This window comes from Pimephales promelas, chromosome 5 (genome assembly GCF_988280905.1).
Source record: "Pimephales promelas chromosome 5, fPimPro1.hap1.1, whole genome shotgun sequence".
In the NCBI taxonomy this organism is placed as follows: Eukaryota; Metazoa; Chordata; class Actinopteri; order Cypriniformes; family Leuciscidae; genus Pimephales; species Pimephales promelas.
The window spans coordinates 1,286,087-1,309,646 of NC_142773.1; the positions used below are offsets into that span (position 1 = coordinate 1,286,087).

Below are 23,560 nucleotides of genomic sequence, written 5' to 3' on the forward strand. Positions count from 1 at the left end.
AGTGTTTATCCTGCAGTAGAGCAGCGATCTGATTCACTCGTGTGTCTCCTAGTTCACGTTCACTCAGATTCAGCTCTCTCATGAGTAATGGGTTTTTACCCACAATCCCAGTAACATACTGACAGGCTTCATCTGCAGCAGGACTCAAAAACCTGCAGAAGAGAAGATGAACCAGGATTCAGTTAAATTCTCAACTACACTTGGTGTAATGACAAAATCCATTTTACATGATTTTTGTCTTGAAATCACTTAATCAACTTTGATGTAACAACATATTATGTAGCTTATTGTATTATTGAAATAACATTTCTATAAATAATTCGGCTATATATAATGTATTTTTTAATACATTAAAAATCAATTAAATAATAGTATTTCCTCATGTCTCACCTCAGTGTCTTCAGTTGACAGTTTGGATCCTGCAGTAAATCACTGAGCTCCTTCACTCCTGATTCTCCATGATCATTTCCTCTGAGATCCAGCTCTATCAGGTGTGAAGGGTTTGATCTCAGAGCTGAAGCCAGAGCTTTATAACCTTCTTCAGTGATACTACAGTCTGAAAGTCTAGAAAAAAAGACAATGTTATATTTAGATAATTAATCTGTTATTTTAGAAAGTACCTGAACAAATTAAATTAAATAAACTGAATTATATTTTGTTCCTTGTACAACAAAAATTATAGTCAATTGAAAAACAAAAAGAGACAAATGGAAATGCAGTCAAACAAAACGCCCCAAAGAAGCAATATCAACGCTTATCGCCAACACATTGATTTTTTTATTTTTTTTTACTAAGCCTATTTAAAATCGTATTTGATTGCGTGCCGTTACTCTGTCTCAAGCTCGTTTTCTCGCATTTGCTCTGGTATTTTTGACTTGGACTGTGTTACTCGCTTTTGAACCTCTGCTGCCTGCCCCTGACCTTTGCCTGTTTGATGTACGCCTTTGGATTGCCCTGTCCAGTGTTTTGTGTTTGAGTTTGCTGCCCTTCTTTTCTCGGGCCTTGAGTTTATGACTGCTTACCTTTGCTGGCTGACCTGTGTTAATAAATGACTGCAAATGGATCCGTCCGCCTCTGCCTTTTCGTCACAAGTGCATTGACGCAGCACTACCTCTCTTGCTCGAACTCAATATTTTTACAAAAACTCAATATTTTTACACACTGCAGCTAAATTCATTTGTCAGTTCACCTTTTAGTGCTTAATCCTGTTTTGTACTCACAGAGTGTACAGAATGACAACCACATTCAACAACCGAATTAACTCCCTAAAAATGCAGGTAGTGACAACCGCAAAATGCTATGCAGTGTGTATAGAACAGAACTGAACAGCTAGTTGTTAATGACGTATTTTATCATGCATGAAAAAATCTTCTTATGCGTGAAGCAAGAAATCACAGCAAAAGCGGTTTGAACCTCACACTGTAAAACCTAACAGTTGTACTAGCTCATAACTAATGAGGTCATTACAGTCAAATGTCCTTATGCAGTTGAACAAACTATTAAGTATTGAGCTCTGTTGACATTTATGCCACTTTAATTGAATAGGGCTCAAAATTTGATAGTTAATTTGTGTGGATCACTCAAAAAGTTTAGGAGTAGTGGGATGACGTTAATGACGTCATGACGTGGTGGGTGGGTCTTATCTCTGCCTCAGGAAAGCTAAGTCAGCCATCTTGAATTTGCTTTCATGCGGAGAAGTTTTCATGGAAGTTTTTACAGTTTAATTTGTTTTTATTCGTTTGCAATGCATTTTTTATCCCCTCACTTCAAACCACGACCTCAGTTTTTTCATCTTTGACCTGCCGTCATTTCAGCGCCGTCTTATCAGCCCTGATTTGGTAAGTAATGCTAACATTTTTTGTTGTTGTTGTTTTTAATTGAATTTCGATAAATAGTCTTACATTTGGAACTGGGAATACATGTATATAATATGCACAGTGAATATTTTTTGTAAATAGTTTACAAATCCGAGTAATTGTAACTAAAAATGTTTTAATCTAACAACGGTGTACAGTTGGCGGGTTTCCGGAAGAACTACATTTCACATAATGCATGTTTTCCCGGGACATTGACGTAGAGGAACGACCGTGAGTTTGAATTTTCTCGTGGAGTCCGAAACGCTCCTACTGTATATGGTCCGAAAGCATAACGTTAACTTATCCCTGCTTGACAGTTTCTGCCGGCTGTTGTTTTCGCTGGTAATGCATGTAAAGTAACGTTTACTTATTTGTAAGTGTCCGCGTTAAACAGTAAGTATTTCACGTTGACAAGCTCTGTGTGTGTGTGTGCAGCGTGAATCTAACAATGCTAAACAACATAATGTCAGTGTGTTATCATGAAACCAACAAGGTCTTTGTGTGTATTTCTTTCCAGGCTCGAGTGTTTGGTTGTGAGATGATCATCTAGGAATCTTTTTTAAAAGTTCAGGTAGGATGTATTATGAAATAATGTTATTAACAATTGGTTTTATTTTGTGTTTCCACTGTCATTCTTTTGCCATTTCTTTAGATGTTTTTATCACTTGAACCCTTTATTAATACTTTGTTAGTATTAATAAAACAAAACATCAACAGAAATAGCATATACACACACAACTTTAATGCTGTGCTTGTTAGTAACTAACTTGCTCAACTTTTAAACTTTTCATTTTACTAAAAATACTGTACAATGAATGTTTTTGATAGATTTGAAAATTTTGGATTTTTATCTGTAAATTTACTTTTTTAAATTTAGTTTATCATTATGTATCGTTTAAAAGATGTTTTTAGAACATTGACTAATCATCTTTGTGTGCATGTTGTGTATAGATATTGGACTTGAGTGCTACAGAGAGTCAGCGTTTCACCATCAGACAGTTGCCAATAGGTGAGATTTGTAAATTGTTTACTGATATGATTTTTTTTAAAGCAGATTGAAATGAAAAGTATTCTCTATTTGATAACATTATACAGCCTGTTTTAAATTAAAGAATGACAAATAACTTTCTATTTTGACATTGGTTCTGACTCATCCCTAGTAGAATTGCCCTTGTTTTTCCTACCTGGCAACTGAAAACTTAAACTAAAAATACGTTCACAAATCTCTCCATGTATTGCAGAGTTTCACCGAATCAACAACGTTACCTGCGCAATCAATTCTACAAGGAGCTGGACAGACACATGCCTAAACTCATCACCTTGTTCAGAGACAAGGCCACCAAGACTGTCAAGACAGCGGAGGAGCTAGCCAAACTCATGAGGATTTATGACCTTCAGGTGAATTTTAAACTTAACATGATTCAGAAACAGATTATTTACAAATTATATTCAGACAACTATAAGAAACCATAGTGAATTGCCTGGACTGTGCCCTGAGGCTAATAGATTATTTCATGAACAACATTGTCATCTCATCAGAGATAGACATCCTGACAAGATGTATTCTATCAGAAAGAGGTACCTTTAAAAGATACTTTCAGATTCAATTTGAAGATATCCAAATAACTACTGTCTGTATTAATGAAATTTTGTTTACAATTTTAAGTTTTTTCCTTTTTTGTGTTATTCAAGTATTTACAATAGAAAGTAATTTATTTGAAAAATGTTTTAATGAAGAAATGGTGAACCAAAAACACTGAATCTACCATTCTATAGCAAAGACCACCATCAGAATATGGAGCTATTTAACACTTTTCTTTTCTTTTTTTTAAGTGTTTGTTCTGCATTTGTGTAATTACTTTTGTAATGCATATTTTTTGTCCATCTAGCAACAACGTGATGTAAATATGAGACGGGACCTCATCCTCGGTGCACTTCCTGTCTACCTGCATGAAGATTCTTTAAGTTCTTCAGGACCTGTAATGTAAGTGTACTGTCCTCACTATCAATCCCTTTGCCTTGCTATTCGGTCAGCTTAAACATATCTCTCCAAAAAACTATAGGAAAACCAGGCGGTTATTTCAGAAAGCAGGTTATGTGAAAACTCTTGACTTATCCATTCCAGAGGGCTATTCCAGAAAGGAGGTTCAACAAACTCTAAGCCTAACCCTGAACTCTGAGTTGACTTACCCTGAGTTTTTAGTTGCAGAATAGCTGATCTGAGTTAAGTAATTCAACTCCGAGTATGTTAACTCTTGAGTTGAGCTTGTGCTTCACAAGCAGTATAAAGCCATCAATGGAGCTCTGATACTGTGTTTCTCTATGGCAATCAGGAAGCATAGATTTAACTTAATCTCTGGGTCTGTTACTGTGGTAACTTACGTTGTGAACCTAAAGATTTGCTTGAAGAAACCCTGAGTCTTACGGAGCTGCCTGACAGCAGCTGTCCTTTCTTTTTCAGTCCAATCATGTTGAAGCAGAAATAATTCACATAGTTTGATTAATTTTGATGAGCTCTCACTCCCAGACAAGGACTGAACCGAACAGTTGACCGCTCTCTCATCAGTCCACAATTTATTTACTTCGGCCCTACAGTGAAATTATCAGACTACACGTCATTGCTGATGTGCTCTCAGATCAGAATGATCGTCTTTGTTTTAGCTTTTTTTTTTTTCACCAGCTGGCAGAAAAAGAGAAATAACTAATAATACTATAATAATAATGTTTTAGAGTACCTAACTCAGATCAGCTATTCTGCAACTGAAAACTCATGGTAAGTCAACGCAGAGTTCAGGGTTAGGCTTAGAGTTTGTTGAACCTCCTTTCTGGAATAGCCCCCAGGACCTGAGTTGTTATTCTTAAGTAAACTGTTATTCTAAAGTTATTAAATCTAAGTTATTATAAATGAAAAGGTAAGTATAAAGCTTTCCACAAAAAGTATGCCAACAGATAGGTGTGAAAATAACATAAGATATAAGCATATGTAAAGAAAATAGTTTAAACATGTGGCTTAGTAGTAGTCTAAGTGCCAGTAATGTTTAGAGATCATTGGCATGATTTGTATCCTTGAGGAGCTAAACTCATTCTTGTATTATTTGTGTTTTATAGTCAGGAGTTGGTCCAGACCTCACCGATACTCCAGTGTCTCTCCTGACAGTCGTAACAGATAACACTACTGATGCAGCCCTCTTCTGCCCTGAGAGTATCTGTCGTGAAGGATAAAATACTTGCAAGCTCCTTTTGTGTCTTTTTAAAAGCACATTGTTGAATAAAAAAGTTGCTAAATTGTCACAGTGGTGTCACTTCATCTTTTCTGACATTATTAGCTGAGTAAAATTGTGTAGTTGGCTGACATCAGGATTTTAGTTTAGAGTAAATGTTGAGTGCATATCCCACTTTATGAGTAGAAAACTATAGGACATTTAGTGCATTTCCTACATTATGAGTTTAAGAAAAGTGAAAATTGAGTATATATCTGACATTTTATGAGTTTAAGAAAAGTGAAAATTTTGAGTGTATTTTCAACATTTTATGATTTGAAGATAATTGAAATTTTTGAGTGAATTACTCACTAATTTTAAGTTGAGAAATATCAATATTTTTAAGTTAACATTGAGATAATTTAAGGCAACATTAAATATAACTTTTAATTTAAGTTAACTTAAAACTTTTAAAAACATCACTCAAATATTTTTGTGTAATCTGTTACAAAATAATTTTTGAGTTCTGTGAACTTATCCGGGTTTACAGTGCATTTGTATTGTCATCAAAATATTGTGACCCGCACTTTAATTACATAAAGTCGACTGCTTTAACAGCAACCCGAAATATGCTTATAATAAGTGAACATGGCAACACTGTAAAAGCACACTCTTTCAAACAGCCTTTACAAGGATAAAAACACGATGTCTCCGTCGACTGTGCTTTAGTTAAAATTGCTTAACCTGTTAGCCAGCAACCCCACTTTTGAGAAATCCGTGTACATACGTATTAAGAGTTCATTCTATAGGTATGAGTGTCTGAATTATATGTGCGCTGTTGTTGACGTCCCAGTCATCCAGAGAAACTACAGTTCGAGCGATCTCTTCCAAAAGGTATTTGAAGTATCTGAGAGAAGCCGGAGTTGATCGTTAACTCGTGTGAAGTCGTGGAGTGTGAGTAAAAGGATATATAAACTCAAGAGCGGTTATTGCAGGACTAACTGACTTTATAGTTTATTTGCTGCCCTTTGATACACTGTGGAAACCTTGATGGACTTTGACTGTTTCTCTGAACTCCTCTTTTCACACAATCTTTCCACACTAAGACTATGTGAACTGTGTGAAGAAGGTTTGATATGAATGAAACCTGTGTTGTTTGCTGTATTGTTTATATTGGTGTTGTGTATGTTTATTATTCCTATTATTCATTGGGTGATGTGTGGTGTGATGAAATTGGTACTCTGTCATGGTGAATATAGCCTACTAAAATATTTGCATATTGAATCATAGTGGTTGGGTTTTCTTAGAGTCTACACTTGCAACATTAAGGGTTCATGTTAATTAATTAATATGTGTCTTGTGTTTGCTTTTCCTTCTTCATGTGACTAACGACCCTAAACAAGATTATATCTTGATTATATTTTGGCAGAATATATCTGTCTGGCACCCCAGCATAAAATGAAGTAGGAAAGTGTTACACAGGCATGTAGTCCTTCCCAACAAAACCAACCATCAACAAACTACTTGTCTGGCCTTAAAATTTATAATACAGAATTATAGACCATTTCACAAGATGTAAACAACACTGGTCCAGAAGCACTTCCTGTTTCAGTTTGTAACTGTTTTCTTTATTTCACATGTAAAGAAAACATCTTATAGATGTTTGTTTAACTTTTTGATTCAGTTTTAAATGTTCTGTTCGTTGTATTTTATCCCAGCTTTTATGTAGTGTTAAAAAACTGAAACAGGAAGTGCTTCTGGACCAGTGTTGTTTACATCTTGTGAAATGGTCTATACATTAACTGTCGTCAATTAACTCATGAAATAATTAAAAGGGCGATAAAATCTGTCTCAAAACTGCATGCATACATGTATTTGTTATACATGCATCACATATGTCTCGACTAAAATATTCTACCATGTGAGATCACAATTTAAGGCACAAACTGATAGGCTATGTCATTTTTAATGTACAAATAAATGTGAGCACTGTGCATTTGTACTAGAAGATAGGTGGTAATTTTGGATTAATTTGTAAAGGACAAACAAAAATGGATCATTTTTAAATCCATAAAATAACTAATTTAACATTCTGGAATTAATGTGCCGTTGACTTCCTCCTTGTTCACATTCTTGCACATAGGGATTCAAAAGAGATGTTTTCCCCCCTTTTTAATTTAGCTATGATAGAACAGTTCAGATTATTTATTTTGACAACTAATATAGAAAGTTGAAGAGTTTATTGATTATATAAAATTCAATGAAGGTTGAATAATCTTTGAACTACAGTAGTTATCTGCATGTCTCATCCATGAAGGTGCAACAATGTTTTGAGAACGAGAACCAAGCTAACTGAGCAAGTTGAACTTTAGCTATAGTGTGTGCTCCTTTATATGCCTGGAGTAATAATAATAATAAAAAGATCAAATTAACTCAGTACTCCATGATTACTAATTCACTACTATCTCAATTACAATTAAGTACAAATTAACTGTATTGAGTTGTGTAATATTGTGTAATGAGTTGTGTAGGTAAGCACTAAAACAGTCCAACACATTATTTAAACGTGTGTTAAAATAATTAAGATTTCTGTGCCACCTAAGACAGTTTTCTGGCCACCACTGGTTGTTTGGTGAAGCGCTTTCATGATGACTGCACAGGAGTTGTTTTTTTTTTTTATGAATGGGAGTGGCTGACACTCATAATTCATATTTACCCTCTGATGTCTAGGGTTTTTTTGGGGTTCGTTAACCCTGTTTGCGTTACAGAATGTTCATAAAGCGCTATACCGTTCACAGTAACCGTGTCGTCTCATTCAAAACAGCTAGTTGTTGCTGTCCGGCGTATCCGTTTTTATTTCGGCTCTCATGTTAAAGGGTTAGTTCACCCAAAAATGAAAATTCTGTCAGTATTTACTCACCCTCATGTTGTTCCAACCCCGTAAGACCTTCGTTCATCTTCGGAACACAAATTAAGATATTTAAGATATTAAGATCGCTCCTGCATACAGTCCATAGGCTTCTTGAGGGACTGGCTCTTGCTGTCCCCGAAAAGTCATTAAAGACATCGTTAAAATAGTCCAAGTGACTACAGGGGCTCAATCTTAAGTTTATCAAACGACGAGAACACTTTTGTGCGCAAAAAAACAACAAAAATAACAACTTTATTTCAACTATTCACTTCCTTCTCCATGAGCCTGTAAGTCAGTTAACGTAGTGTGATTGCGTAGAGCTACGTCACACGTAGGCTCACTATTGGCCGACGCTGGTCATGTGTGTGTGATGCGTGTGACGTACAATAACAGAAGCTTACGCTATTAAACTAGTAACCTGACTCGCGCAGAGGGAGAAATAAACGAATAGTTGAAATAAAGTCGTTATTTTTGTTGTTTTTTTGCGCACAAAAGTGTTCTCGTCGTTTGATAAACTTAAGATTGAGCCCCTGTAGTCACTTGGACTATTTTAACGATGTCTTTAATGACTTTTCGGGGACAGCAAGAGCCAGTCCCTCAAGAAGCCTATGGACTGTATGCAGGAGCGATCTTAATATCTTAAATATCTTAATTTGTGTTCCGAAGATGAACGAAGGTCTTACGGGGTTGGAACAACATGAGGGTGAGTAAATACTGACAGAATTTTCATTTTTGGGTGAACTAACCCTTTAACAGGTTAGAGCTTGCACACTGCCTGAGTGACACGCGCATATCAGGCGCACATGAGCTGCGCGGAAATCGCGTGCATGCCAGAAATAGAACCGAAGCCTATTTTTCATGCGACACACAAGCATTAGAAGGGTTTCCAGGTAAAACAGAATAGGAAAATATGTTTATATGTTATTTTGTACACGAATACATATTGATAAATTAAATGTTGATGGTTGAAGTTTAGGTTGACAAATTTTGATATAAATATAATTTAAAAATAAATAAATATCAATTTTCAAATATTGCAATACAAATCTATACCTTTCAGTATCCGTCTATACAGAACTAAATATTCTGTGGTCTATTTTGCTGTCAATACTGCTGACAGTGTCTTTATCAGTATATTTGCTTAGCATTTTAAAGTTGATTGTAACAATATTACCATAGCAAACTGTGAGATATGTAAACTTGTGATCTCAAAAGGTGGAAAGAAAAAGGCAACATTTAACACAGCAAACCTTATACAGTTTTAAGAGTTTTAAGAGGAGAGAAAAATGCCCCTTGATTGTGAGATGGGCCGCAGGAAATCACAGCCAAGATAGCACAAATGATTGCAATGAGTGCTATTTGTTTTTATACATTTGCACTAAAGTCCAAAAGTGAAGAATTTATGTTTATTACCTGATTGTTCAAGCTACCTCACAGAAGTGATCTGTTTGTTAAGAGAGTTGTCAAATGTTAAAATAAGGCAAATTAAATTAAAATAAGGAACATCTTGGAATCTGGGTCTGTTTTTTTCGCTCTTCTTTTTTTGTATATAGAAGTATCGGATCGGGACTCGGTATCGGCAGATACTCAAAATCAAATGACTCAGACTCGAGGGCAAAAAAAAACCTGATCGGGACATCCCTAGTTACCATTATATGGGAGCAACATGTACGTACATGTTTGTATTTTCAGAGAATTATGATTAAGCATGGCACATGTTTATTGAAAAAAACAAAAATCTGAAAATCATCCTGCCTAATCATTCACATAAAACAATGCATTGATTGAAATCTTGTAAGAAACGTTTTGTTTGGAAAGGCAATATACATGGGGGCGTGAATGATCATGAATAATCATGTGCAGGAAGACAATGACCTGCATAATGAGCCTTTCATTCAGGTGTTAAGACCACAAGAAAGAATGTGAGGACTTATTTTGTATGCATGCAAATTGTCTAACTATGCAGTTCATTATCATAATGTATTTTCAGAAAGTTTTGGAATATATCCTCTCCCCAAATGCGTCACTAAAAAAAAACAAAAATAAATAATTTAATGAGAAGGCTTATATCTTGTAAACATTTTAAAATGTTTTCACATGTAAATCAACAATTACAATTTTAAAAATATTTTAAGCGTAATCTTTTTTTTTTAAGTATACATTTTATCATACGCTTTTCAAAGTTAAGGAATCATTAGTTTGAATATAGCCTACACTGGAACAAACACTATAATAACATCTGTTAGTTGATTCATTTATTTTTGACAAAATATTTTTGCTCCTCGAAATGAAACTAAACCAGCACTTCTGACATAAGTTTTTTACCAGGATTATTATTACAATAGTATTATTCCTCACAGCGTCACAAGACGACTTGAATGTGTTTTATCGAGGTGATGTGGGAGGATCGTCTCAGTTCGTCTCAGAATCGTCCCGTGGGCATGTTCACATTAGCAATTAATGAGCTGTAATGAGAACGACTCACATCTCTCTCTTTTCATACAGATTACACAAACAGAGAATATTTGTTTTCCTTTTGAATTAGATAATTTAATAGTAGACACTTAAATGATTATAAAGATATTGCTGGTGCCTGGGTGAATAATATTCGCTGAGTTTTGTTTAAATTTATAGATGTGAGATGCAAATTTAGAGAAAAAAAGTTCACGGAGATGGAGAGGCAGAAAGCACACCCTGTTTATTTACTTTATTTTACAAAAGCACAATGTTTTATTTTGATTGTAAGTGGTCACATAAAAAAGTAGACATTGGCCGTTTCTCAAAACCAAGAATGCAAAGAACGGACTTGTGTTCTTGGGAAGAAAGCTCTTGCTAGTTGTTCTTGGAAGAACGAACTCACGAGGTGACGAGCACACAGAACGCTGCTGATAGTTTGAGACGATGTGTTCTTGCTGGTATTGCGCAATAGTAACGTTACCCCCGCACAGACGACGTCTGCAGTGCCCAAACATAACGAGAATTATTATACAGCCAGGCTGTATCGCCCAAGCCTAAGGAATTACTCTACATATACTACAAAGTAATGTATATTCACAACAATAAAGCAACACCTGTCTCAATTTAATTCTGCTTCTGTTGTTTGTTTGTGTACATCACTAGCCAACGGCGGGAAAAACGCCGGTAATATTCTTTTACTGTCTATGGTAATATTCAGGTAACTTTTGACCTGCCTGCTTCCCACTCCTTCCGCGAATGCCGAAATGAATTATGGGATATTTCTGCCGTCAAGTTCACACAAGTTACCAACCGATGCATCCTCTGTAAAATGGGAGTGTCAAGAACACATCCGTGATTTTTAACCGTTCTTGCCTAAATGCAAACTTGTGTATTGGGACCGTACTTGGGCCGCGACTGATGACGTTTTACAAGTCCACAAGAACACAAGTACAGACAAGAAGGCATATTGAGAAACGGCCATTGAACAGTTTCTTTTTTCACACGTCTGAAGTCTTTATAACCATAACCGACAGAGTATTTTAAGTCTATTTTGCTGCTTTGTGGAAAAAAAAAAGAGGGTTAACCCTAGAGGGTTAAAGGTATCGACAGATTTTTTCATTAAATAACTCCTGACACAAATTAATAGATAACTGTCACTATAAGTTTCTCAAAATAAAAGTGGTGAAATACTGAAACTTGATTCTTATATCTTTGTAATGATGTATAATATGTCAAAATAATAACATTAAATCTGACATCAACTTTGAACTATTTAAACCAAGACCGATTCAGTGCGTTGACGTCCTCGTGAAGGCTCACAGTTAACATACTAAAAGTATTTTTTTTCTCGCTTTTATATATATATATATTTTTTTTTTTTTTTTTTTTGCTGTCAGAATAGCGGTCAGATTACCACAGTGCTATTCATTGGGAGTGAGTCGTGTTCTGTATATACATGGAAAGATTATTAAGGGAACGATTATTTACGATAATTTACAAACATGGAAAGATAATTTAAGGGACTCACTCTCACATTTAAATGCAGTTGTCAATCCTGAAACTTTACAGTGTTTATGTGGCCTTACATCCACACAAAACATTCTTATACATATATTTTGTAAAGAGAATATCTAAAACAAATCACACCATTTTTGTTGAGTTTTTTTTGTCTGTTGACACACCACTTACCTCAGTATCTCCAATGTACACTTAATATTCTTCTGTCCAGTGCAGAGCAGCTTCACTCCTGAATCCTGTAGATTATTATTGTTCATGTTCAGCTCTTTCAGATTGGCATCTGATCCAAGAACTGCAGCCAGAGCTGAACAGCTTTTGTCTGTTAAGTTACAATCATTTAGCCTACAATATAAAGACATCACATAAAATAATTTAATGAAACATATAGAATACATTCTCTGTATAAAATACATAAATATTTTCCATTATTTTTATATTAACAGTAAATATACAGTGAGGAGGGTGAGCAACACTGACATTACAGGTCAACTAGTCTTTTCTATATCTTAGTATTTTTGAAAAAGTTACTAGATAAAACAAACAGTGTGCTTTGTTCTTTGCAAACCGAACTTCATGTTTTGATGAAAATATGTGGTATATGATTAAGAATCACTATAGAGCCGTGTAGGTAAAGGAGATGAAACCAAAATATGACTAATTACATTAAATTACTTACAGAGCTCTTTTGGCGGTTTTAATGACTGCCGATAATCTAATAAGACACTCGTCTGATTTCTTGAATTTCTGAAGCTCAAACTCCTCCAGCTCCTCCTCTGATGTCAACAACACAAAGGCTAAAGCAGACCACTGGGCAGGTGAAAGGTCAGCAGATGAGAGACTTCCTTTGCTAAGGTGGGTCTGAATCTCGTTCACCAGAGTTTGATCGTTCAGTTCATTCAGACAGTAGAACAGATTGATGGATCTCTCTGCAGGAAGATTAGCTTCTAATTTCTGCTTGATGTACTGAACTATTTCCTTGTTGCTTTGGGTCAGTGCCGTCTCGCTGTGTCAACAGACCTCGTAAGAGTCGTCGATTGGTCTGGAGTGACAGACCGAGGAGGAAGCGAAGGAAAAGGTCCAGGTGTCCATTGTCACTCTCCAGCGCCTTGTCCACTGCAGTCTTGAGAAAATCAATCATGGTTTCATTTCTGTTTTCCTGTTCTGTAGACTCATGATCAAACACACTTGTCTTGTTGATGTCTAGAAACAGATGTGCATAAAGGGCTGCAATAAACTCTTGAATGCTCAAGTGAACAAAGCAGTACATGGTACCAAGAACGATCCCTGTTTCCTCCTTAAAGATCTGGGTACACATGCCTGAGTACACTGATGCCTTATAGACGTCAAGACCACAGGCTTCCAGGTCTGATTCATAGAAGATCAGGTTGTTTTCTTCCAGATGATGAAATGCCAGTTTCCCCAGTGAAAGGATGGTGTCTTTATCCCAGGAAACATCTGGTGTGTATTCTCCATCATATTTCCGGCGGCTCTGCTGGATCTGAAAGCGGAGAAAGTGTGTGTACATTTGTGTCAGAGTCTTGGGAGTGTCTTCAGTGTTTGATTCCTGCAGTGTTTTAGAGATCTCATCAGCCTGAGTGTTTCTCACATCATTATTTCTCTTCTCCTTCAGAATGTTCTGGAGAACAGTGGCTGAAATCCAGCAGAAGACTGGGATGTGGCACATGATAAAGAGACTCTTTGATTGTTTAACATGATCTATGATTTCATTGGCCATTTTCTTATCTTTGAATCTTTTTCTGAAGTACTCTTGCTTTTGTGCGTCGCTGAATCCTCGTATCTCTGTCAGCCGGTCGATACAGTCAGGAGGAATCTTACTGGCCGCTGCTGGTCTGCTGGTGATCCAGACGAGAGCAGAAGGAAGCAGATTTCCCTTCATGAGGTTCGTTAGGAGAACATCCAGAGAGGCTGGTGACGATACATCACGCCACGTCTCATTATAATCAAACTTCAGAGGAAGGCGACATTCGTCCAGTCCATCAAGGATGAACAGCACTTTGAACTGATTCCTTCTTGTAAGGTTCAGTCCTTTTGTCTCTGGGAAAAACTGAGTTATAAGGTCCATCAAACTTAGTTTTTCTTTTTCCTTTAAGTTCATCTCTCTGAATGGAAGAGGAAATATGAAGCTGATATCTTGATTTTCTTTTCTTTCAGCCCAGTCCAGAACAAACTTTTGCACAGAGACTGATTTCCCGATGCCAGCGACTCCTTTTGTCAGTACAGTACGGATCTCCTCGTCTTGTTCAGGCGCTTCAAACAAATGTGTGCATTCAACCTGTATCTCTTGAGCTTCATGACGTCTGGAAGCAACTTCAATCTGTCTGACCTCATGTTCAGTATTGACCTGTTCACTGCCACCCTGAGTGATGTAGAGATCTGTGTAGATGTTATTCAGGAGTGTGGAGTCACCTTGCTTTGCAATTCCTTCAAACACACATTGATACTTCTTCTTTAGGCCACATTTCAGCTGATGAATGAAGAACAGCTCATCTAAACACAGGAAAAACAAACAGTTTTAGTCTTCATTTTCTCTCCTACATTTATAAGAGACAATCAGACAGATGATGATGAGTCTCTTGCCTTCTAGAGCATCAGCAGCTTCATCTTGCTTCATCTCTCTCAGGTAATGTAGTGTGAGATCAAGAGCTGCTGATTTGATACTGGATCTGTTCTCATTAAAGTCCTTCACAAAGTGTTGTGTGTTCTCATGTTGTAATATTTTCTTTAACTTCTCCAGCTCATTCTTCAGAAATGTGATTATTTTCCTCTCAAGATCCTACAAAAAAGTAAAAGAAAAGGCAGAATACACACTATAAGCCAAATTGTTCATCTACATTTGGTATCAACAATTTATTCAATAATTATGATCCATGTATATAAAAAATCCAGTTAAAAACAGGCACGTGCAGAGGGGGGGGGCGTTGGGTGCTCGAGCACCTGCCCTTTTGCCCCTTGGTGCCCAAAGTGCCCTTTTGTCAAGACAAAATTTCCTCTCCTTTTTTTTTTTTTTTTTGTATTTAAAGGCACTTTTGTGGATGCCTGCCCAATCTAACTAGTAGTAAAATTAATGAATAATAATTTAGCCGTACATAAAATGACACATGATGACCTTTCACCTGACGAACTCATCCGGGACGATTCCTCACGCTGCACGCGCATTTTTTAATTTCGCGCGGCTACGCGCATTCCCAGAGGATATCTTCAACTCTTGCGGCTGCTGGTAAGTGGTGTTCTCAGCGAAGTGATTTTGATGTTTGTTTGCTTATTATTATTATTTTACTAGAACGACGTGAAGAGAGCATGCAGAGAGATTTGTATTGCTGTGTGTAGGCTGTAGAAGTAACGTTAGCTTGCTGTTTGAGGGAGAAAAGTTTCACGGGCGTGGAGGGATGTTATTTGACTAAAAACTATTATTTTTACTTTAAACTATTATTATTATTATTACAGTATTTATTTAAAAAACGTGGTGTGCCATAAAAATTATTATCACAACTCTGGTAGTTATCACATAGGCTTACCTGTTATTATGTTTTGTGTGCAGAAGCCTCTGTGAACATCTGCCCTAGTAACGTTACTATTATATACTATTATTGTATTATTATACTATAGCAGCCTGGGCAGAATCTGTAGCTTTAGCAGGTCAGTTAACTAGTGAGCCAGTTCAAAACACTGTCAGCAATCTTTACATCTTGTCATGGTCAAATAAAAATGGTTTAATCAGCTAATACCCTATATCTCTGTTTATTTTAATGTCTACAGTCTCACAGATCAACTCCAGGGGGCTGTTTCATAAAAGCCGCTTAGAAAAGCGGGGATTAAAGTCCAAAACCTGACTTGAATGAGCCGAGTTAAACATCCGCGCTTAAATTGGTTCCATAACAGTAAGTTGAGGATCATATGATCTTACTAATTTGAGTCAGGTTTAAATAGTCTAGATAATTGCGCGTGCACGCTGTTACAATCCTAGGGGATATGTGTTGGGTTGGGTTGTGTTTTTTCCTTCTCTCTTTCAGGCTGCATGTTTAGGGTCCATGAGTGAGTACCAGCAGGTGTGCCTAATCAACTGACTGAGTATGTGGCAGCAGGTGTTCCCAATGAATGCTCAGTTCCTGGAGGATAAGAAGGCTTGGGTTTGCACACTGCGAGAGCAGGAAAAAACGTCCGTGAGCAGAGTACTACCAATCAGTCATTCAAAGAGAAACCTCTGTGAACAGAGTACCACCAACCAACCAACCAGTCAGTCTGTGAGCAAAGTACTATCAACCAGCCAGACCAACAGAACAGAGACAAATCCAGTCAACCAGTGGGTTGAATATTTGAGTTAGATCCTTGTGAGTCCAGAACGGTGTCTGGGGCTTAGCCTCCTTGGTGGAGAGAGGACTACCTAGCTGTTCATATAGGGTTTGATCTGGTTACTGCAGTTATTAAGTCAGTTTATTGTTGTCTTACCCTGTTTATTGTTGTCTTATACTGTTTATTGTCGTCTTACACTGTTTATTGCTCTCTCTTTCTGAGAGACTAGTTTTGAAGTGGTTTTTATTGTCAATCTTGTAATAAATACACTTCAGTTTGCATTCTAGTCTGACTTCCTGTCCTCTTTTGCCCTGGTTCATTTTTAAATATTGTTGCACCTCCGTTCCCCTGGATTAGCCATCAGGAGGAACTTAACAATTTGGGGGCTCGTCCAGGATCTAGAGGAGACTGGAAGTCAGATTTATTGTGTTGGTTGGTATTGTGTGGTTGTCATTCTCCAGTGTTGTGAACACGTTTCCAACTTCCCTAGTTTAGACTAGAGGTGTTCAGCTGAACTGTCACAGTTCTTCCTTCGGACATCATTTATTATTTTGCCTTTTTTATGTTCGGAGTAATCCTGGGTGGGGATTAATTCCCTGGCGGGGGTAGGTGTTTCGGGGTTTCGGCCACCGAAGTTACTGCCTTTAAAGTCGCCCCGAGCCCGGCACGCTCCAGAAGATAGAATAGGTGAAGAATTGATAGGCAGGCTCTGGGGAAGTGGTGGTGTTGCACAAAGCGCTGGATAGTGAGTATTGTAAAGGTGTGTTACTGCTGCATTTGGGCTGGGTTAGTGGGTAGCCTAGTGTGCTGGTGGGTGGCTAGCATGGCTGTCTTTAACCGGGAAGAGTTTTTAGCGAATCCCACATTAAATCAGCTTGACTTATGTCGGAAAGTTGATTTATGTTTTGTTGCTACTCACTTTAGTATTCCTGTCAGTAGTACTCTAGCAAAAAGTGAGATGAAGGAGGCTGTGGTGAGTGGATTAGTGCAGAAGGGAATTCTTAGTTTGGGTGCAGGGGAGATCTCCTCAGGTGGCCATGTGGTAACAGACAAGTCAGAGCAGGCTAATGTTGTCACGCCCAAAGGGAAGCAGGGTGAGGTTGAACGGCAACATTTTACTTTGCCTCGTTTTGTGCCACACTCTGTAGAGTCCTCTTCCTCGCCACAAGATGACGCCCGACTGAAGGTTCGATTAGCTCGCTTGCAGGTGGACAAGGAGGAGCGGGAGCGGGAGTTCCAGCTGCGTAGAGAGTTAGAGTTGAAACGCTTGGAGGCGGAAACCACTCTCAAGATGCGTGAGCTTGAGCTACAAGCTAATGCTACCGTGCCCAGATCAGTTCCTCCTGAGACTCGGCCGTCATCCAACAATACTTTTGATGTAAGTAAAAACATAGCACTGGTGCCTGCGTTCAGAGAATCAGAAGTAGAAGGCTACTTCAGCGCTTTTGAACGAATTGCAGTAGCTCTTCATTGGCCAAAGGACGTTTGGGCCATTTTGCTTCAGTGCAAGTTAACTGGCAAGGCTCAGGAGGCTTGTGCTGCATTGTCAGTGGAAGACAGTTTGTGTTTTGATAAAGTGAAAAGCGCAGTTTTGCGGGTCTATGAGCTAGTGCCCGAGGCGTATAGACAGCGGTTCAGGGGTCTTTGTAAAGCTGTTAGCCAGACATATGCAGACTTTGTTAGGGAAAAGGTCATTTTATTTGATCGCTGGTGTGCGGCTTGTAAAGCTGAAGACTTTTCTTCCTTACGTGAGTTGATGTTGTTGGAGGAGTTCAAGAACTGTGTGCCTGAGAGGATTGTCGTTTACTTGAACGAACAGAAAGTGGCTACCCTGCAGCAAGCGGCTCTGCTAGCTGACGAGTTTGCTTTAACACATAAGGGTTTCTTCAGTAAACTGGTGTCTTCTTCTGTCTCTCCCCCACATCATAATGTGAACAAGAAGTCTAGTGATAGACCGGTACCTCGAGTTGGTTTAACTAACCCAACTTCAAGTCCTAAAACTGATAGACTGTGTTTTTTTCTGTCATAAAACTGGTCACCTCATAGCAGATTGTATAACTATGAAACAAAAGCAGCAGGGTTTAACACAAAAACAGCCGAAGGGAGTTGGATTAATTAAAACAGTTACTTCTGTAGGAGAGCCTACCTCTTTGCAAGAGCCAGATGAATGTTTTAAACCGTTCATCCTTTCTGGTTCTGTATCACTCACAGGGCAGGATGAAGATCAGCATCAGGTCACCATACTACGTGACACAGGTGGTTCACGGTCTTTTATTCTTTCTAGTGTTTTGCCTCTAGATGCAAAGTCAGCCTGTGATGTTAGTACAGTTGTCCGAGGTATTGGTATGTGCTATGTCCCAGCCCCACTTCATCGCATTCACATTAAATCTAAGCTTGTTTCTGGTTGGTTCCCTGTAGCTGTAAGGTCATGTTTTCCTGTTGATGGAGTGCAATTCATCATGGGTAATGACATTGCAGGAGGTAAAGTGTACGCTGATCCTGAAGTTGTGGATGTACCTATTTCTGAGAATGAACCAGATGAGTTAGTTCAAAAACACCCAACATTGTGCTCTGTCAGCGTGTTGACTAGAGCTCAATCTCAGAAAAAAGATCAGGAGGTAAATTTGTCTGACTCCATGTTCCCTTCTGTTTTTTCTGAGGACAGGATGATCGATTGTGGAGAATCAGCAGAGGTGTGCGAAGTAGTGCCAGAGACTCTTCCCACTCCTGAGGTATCATTGATGTTGACGCGTGAAGGACTCATTGGTGCACAGAAGAGTGACCCCTCACTGGCGAAATGTTTTGCCGTAGTTGTTGCTGACCCGAGTGAGTGTAGAAAAGGTCAGTGTTTTCTGGTGGAAAACGGAGTGTTGATGCGAAAGTGGTCTTCGCATACAGGTACAGCAACTGATAAGATGGGTGAAGTTTTCAACATAGTTTATCAGATAGTAGTTCCGGTTGGTTGGCGTAGGTATGTGCTAGAATTAGCTCATGAACACCCATGGTCTGGTCATTTAGGCATCACAAAAACTTATGACCGTGTCCTTAAACATTTCTTCTGGCCAGGAATGAAATCTCAAGTAACTCAGTTTTGTAACACATGCAGTACATGTCAGCTGGTAGGAAAACCTAATCAAATTGTCCATCCAGCTCCATTACGGCCGATTCCTGCAGTGGGGGAGCCATTCGAGCATGTTTTAGTGGACTGTGTGGGTCCGTTACCAAGAACAAAAGCTGGTAACCAGTTCTTATTGACTATTATGTGCATGTCTACTCGTTTTCCAGAGGCAATCCCTCTGAGGAAAATAACAGCACCAGCCATCACAAAAGCATTGACTAAGTTTTTTACAACGTTTGGTTTGCCCAAGATTGTCCAGACTGATCAGGGAACCAACTTCATGTCTCGAACATTTAAACAGTCCCTGCAGTCTTTAGGAGTGTCACATTCTGTATCCAGTGCTTACCATCCAGAGTCACAGGGAGCATTAGAACGTTGGCACCAAACTCTAAAGTCAATGTTGAGAAAATACTGTTATGATACAGGAAAAGACTGGGATGAAGGTGTGCCATTTGTATTGTTTGCCATACGGGATGCCAAACAGGAATCCCTGACATTCAGTCCGTCGGAGCTTGTGTTTGGCCACAATGTGCGTGGACCGTTGAAAGTGCTGAAGGAGCAGTTGGTGGCTGGTTCCTCCGTTAAGTCTAATGTGGTAGATTTTGTTTCACAGTGTAGGGAACGTTTGCATCGTGCCACTTCCTTGGCTAAGGAAGCTCTCTCCTCTTCCCAGGGTCGCATGAAACAGCAGTACGACAGAAACGCTGATGAGCGTAAGTTTCAACCTGGTGACCAGGTGTTGGTGTTACTACCTGTGCCCGGTTCTTCTCTTTCTGCACGCTTCTCAGGTCCATATGTGGTGGAGAGAAAAGTCTCAGAAACCGATTATGTTATCCACACCCCTGAGCGCAGGAGGAAGAAGCGTTTGTGTCACATTAACATGTTGAAAGCTTATCGTTCCAGGGAGACTAATCAAGGGGAGCTAAAAAGCAGCGTGGAAGTCGATGTTCCCAACATTTCTGCGTCCATGGTTTGTGGAGTGTCCATGGTAGCTGAAGGGGATGATGGTTTGACCGTGGTATCTGAGGGGCAACAGTGTGGTAGGTTATCTAATACAGAGTTCTTGGCTAACGTAGAGTCACAGCTTTCCTACCTTACTGAAATGCAGCGGGGAGACGTACTTGCCTTGTTTAACTCATTTCCCATGCTTTTCAGTGATGTACCCTCTCGTACCAATGTGTTACAGCATGATATTGATGTCGGCTCTGCTATTCCAATCAAGCAGCATGCTTACAGATGTCCTATTGGAAAGAGAGAGTTGATGAAAAAAGAGGCTACTTACCTGTTAGAAAATGGTTTAGCGAAACCTAGCAGTAGCTCGTGGAGTTCGCCATGTTTGCTGACACCGAAGTCAGATGGTTCTTCTCGTTTTTGTACGGATTTCAGAAAGGTTAATGCAGTCACAGTCCCAGACTCGTTTCCATTGCCCCGTATGGAAGACTGCATAGATACCATTGGTTCTGCTGTCTTTATCACCAAGCTGGATCTTCTTAAGGGATACTGGCAGGTCCCGTTGACTGAGAGAGCATCTGATGTATCAGCATTTGTGACTCCAGATCACTTTCTCCAGTACACCGTGATGGCTTTTGGCATGAGAAATGCCCCAGCCACATTCCAAAGGCTCATGAACATAGTGTTGGGAGGTGTACCCCAGTGCAATGTGTATTTAGATGACATAGTGGTCTATTCAAATGATTGGGAAAGTCATGTGGCGAGCTTAGCAATTGTGTTTGAACGGCTTGCTAAGGCAGCATTGACGCTTAACCTAGCCAAATGTGATTTTGCTAGGGCTACTGTCACCTATCTAGGGAAGCAGGTAGGACAGGGACAGGTCAAGCCGGTGGATGCTAAAGTGGCTGCAGTATTGGCTTATCCCGTTCCTACAAACAGACGAGAGCTTCGACGGTTCTTAGGTATGACAGGATACTACAGATGTTTTTGTAAGAACTTCTCAGTGGTAGTGGCTCCCCTTACTAAACTCTGTAGCCCAGTTATACCGTTTGTATGGACAAAGGAATGTGATCATGCCTTTGACGCTGCTAAGTCCCTGCTGTGCAGTGCTCCGATATTGGCTGCGCCAAATTTTGTTCTTCCTTTTCAGCTAGAAGTGGATGCAAGTGGTACTGGAGCTGGAGCTGTCTTGTTGCAGGTTGGAGAAGTTGGTGTGCATCATCCTGTTTCATATTTCTCAACAAAGTTCAAACGCCATCAACTGAACTACTCCACTATTGAGAAAGAGACGTTGGCCATGTTACTCGCATTACAGCACTTTGAGGTATATGTGTGTTCCAGTCCATCTCCTGTGACTGTATATACTGACCACAATCCTCTAGTTTTCCTGAATCAGATGTACAATCATAACCAGCGTTTGATGCGTTGGGCTCTGATGGTTCAAGGGTTTCAGCTAAACATCAAACACAAGAAGGGATCAGAAAATGTGGTTGCTGACGCTCTGTCTCGTGGGTGAGATTTATTTTAATCTGTAACAACACAAGTGATACAACATTGATTAATATAAATGTGTTGGGGAAATTATATGGTGATTTTTGTTAACAAAACCCATGGTTTTGGTCTTAAGGGAGGGGGTGTTACAATCCTAGGGGATATGTGTTGGGTTGGGTTGTGTTTTTTCCTTCTCTCTTTCAGGCTGCATGTTTAGGGTCCATGAGTGAGTACCAGCAGGTGTGCCTAATCAACTGACTGAGTATGTGGCAGCAGGTGTTCCCAATGAATGCTCAGTTCCTGGAGGATAAGAAGGCTTGGGTTTGCACACTGCGAGAGCAGGAAAAAACGTCCGTGAGCAGAGTACTACCAATCAGTCATTCAAAGAGAAACCTCTGTGAACAGAGTACCACCAACCAACCAACCAGTCAGTCTGTGAGCAAAGTACTATCAACCAGCCAGACCAACAGAACAGAGACAAATCCAGTCAACCAGTGGGTTGAATATTTGAGTTAGATCCTTGTGAGTCCAGAACGGTGTCTGGGGCTTAGCCTCCTTGGTGGAGAGAGGACTACCTAGCTGTTCATATAGGGTTTGATCTGGTTACTGCAGTTATTAAGTCAGTTTATTGTTGTCTTACCCTGTTTATTGTTGTCTTATACTGTTTATTGTCGTCTTACACTGTTTATTGCTCTCTCTTTCTGAGAGACTAGTTTTGAAGTGGTTTTTATTGTCAATCTTGTAATAAATACACTTCAGTTTGCATTCTAGTCTGACTTCCTGTCCTCTTTTGCCCTGGTTCATTTTTAAATATTGTTGCACCTCCGTTCCCCTGGATTAGCCATCAGGAGGAACGTAACACACGCCATTCTCTTAAAGTCCTGAAAAGTCGAGCATGGGTCAATCGATTTACTGTGGGCTACCATGGCAACAAAAGGAAAAGATAGAGCAGCGATGTTCACGGAAACATATAATGGAGAATTTAAAGATGTCATCACCAAAAAAGTCAATACAGCGGCAATAAAGAAAGCAAGAGAGAAAGTTTGGCAGGAAATTGCTGATCATCTCAAAGCGTAAGTAGCGGTGTGAACTATTTAAAATACTTCAACATTTAATGTGTGTCACAATACATTGCAAAATTTGTGTGTGAATAACAGTAAGCTAACGTTAATTGCTTTCACGCAGCAGAAACTTAAGTGAAGGAAAAAGAACCTGGCAGCAGGTGAAAATAAAATATAAAAATATAGTCTGAATGGTAAGTAAATCTTATGGTATATGTAATCAATGCCAGCTTGAAGTTACAACTATTCAGGTTTTTTTTTTTTTTTTTTAATTATTTTCTTTATTGAAGCGACCAAAAAGAAGACTGAGGGAGGGGAGGGAGGGGGGGCATCATCTAAAATCATATCATGTAGTATAAGGAGTGAGTATATAAAAGGTGTGTGTGTGTGTGTGTGTGTGTGTGTGTATTTTACATTGTAGGCCTAAGTACATCATATCAGTAATGTCATGTGGTACTTGTGCTATTGTAATGGTGCATTTTGGTAAAAAAAAAAAAATGTTCTATCAAGATTCTGTATGCTTTATGGATCCACCAGACATCATGTTGCCTGTGAGTATGAGACCTTTTAAATCAGTTATGTAAGCTAATGAGTTTAACTGAGTTTGAGAAGGCCCATCAGTTGAGGAGGATGAGGAGACTGTCTGTATGTTCAAGGAGGGGGTACTCCATCCATGCTACTGTATT

General features: G+C 38.9%; 1 protein-coding gene and 1 pseudogene across 2 annotated transcripts in view; one reads left to right on the forward strand and one right to left on the reverse strand.

Annotated features, from left to right (window-relative positions):
- Window positions 1-386: 386 nt before the first annotated feature.
- LOC120469799 (protein NLRC3) overlaps window positions 387-23,560 on the reverse strand; it is a 30,981-nt gene continuing 7,807 nt past the window's right edge. The window contains 5 exon segments of the mRNA XM_089130777.1: window positions 387-564; window positions 12,114-12,284; window positions 12,619-12,929; window positions 12,931-14,450; window positions 14,541-14,736. Coding sequence (XP_088986903.1) covers window positions 387-564; window positions 12,114-12,284; window positions 12,619-12,929; window positions 12,931-14,450; window positions 14,541-14,736 — 2,376 coding nt within the window.
- LOC120485430 (uncharacterized) lies at window positions 1,272-5,141 on the forward strand (annotated as a pseudogene). The gene is made up of 5 exons (XR_016168419.1): window positions 1,272-1,277; window positions 2,808-2,865; window positions 3,098-3,254; window positions 3,746-3,840; window positions 4,965-5,141. The product of XR_016168419.1 is annotated as an uncharacterized LOC120485430 (transcript).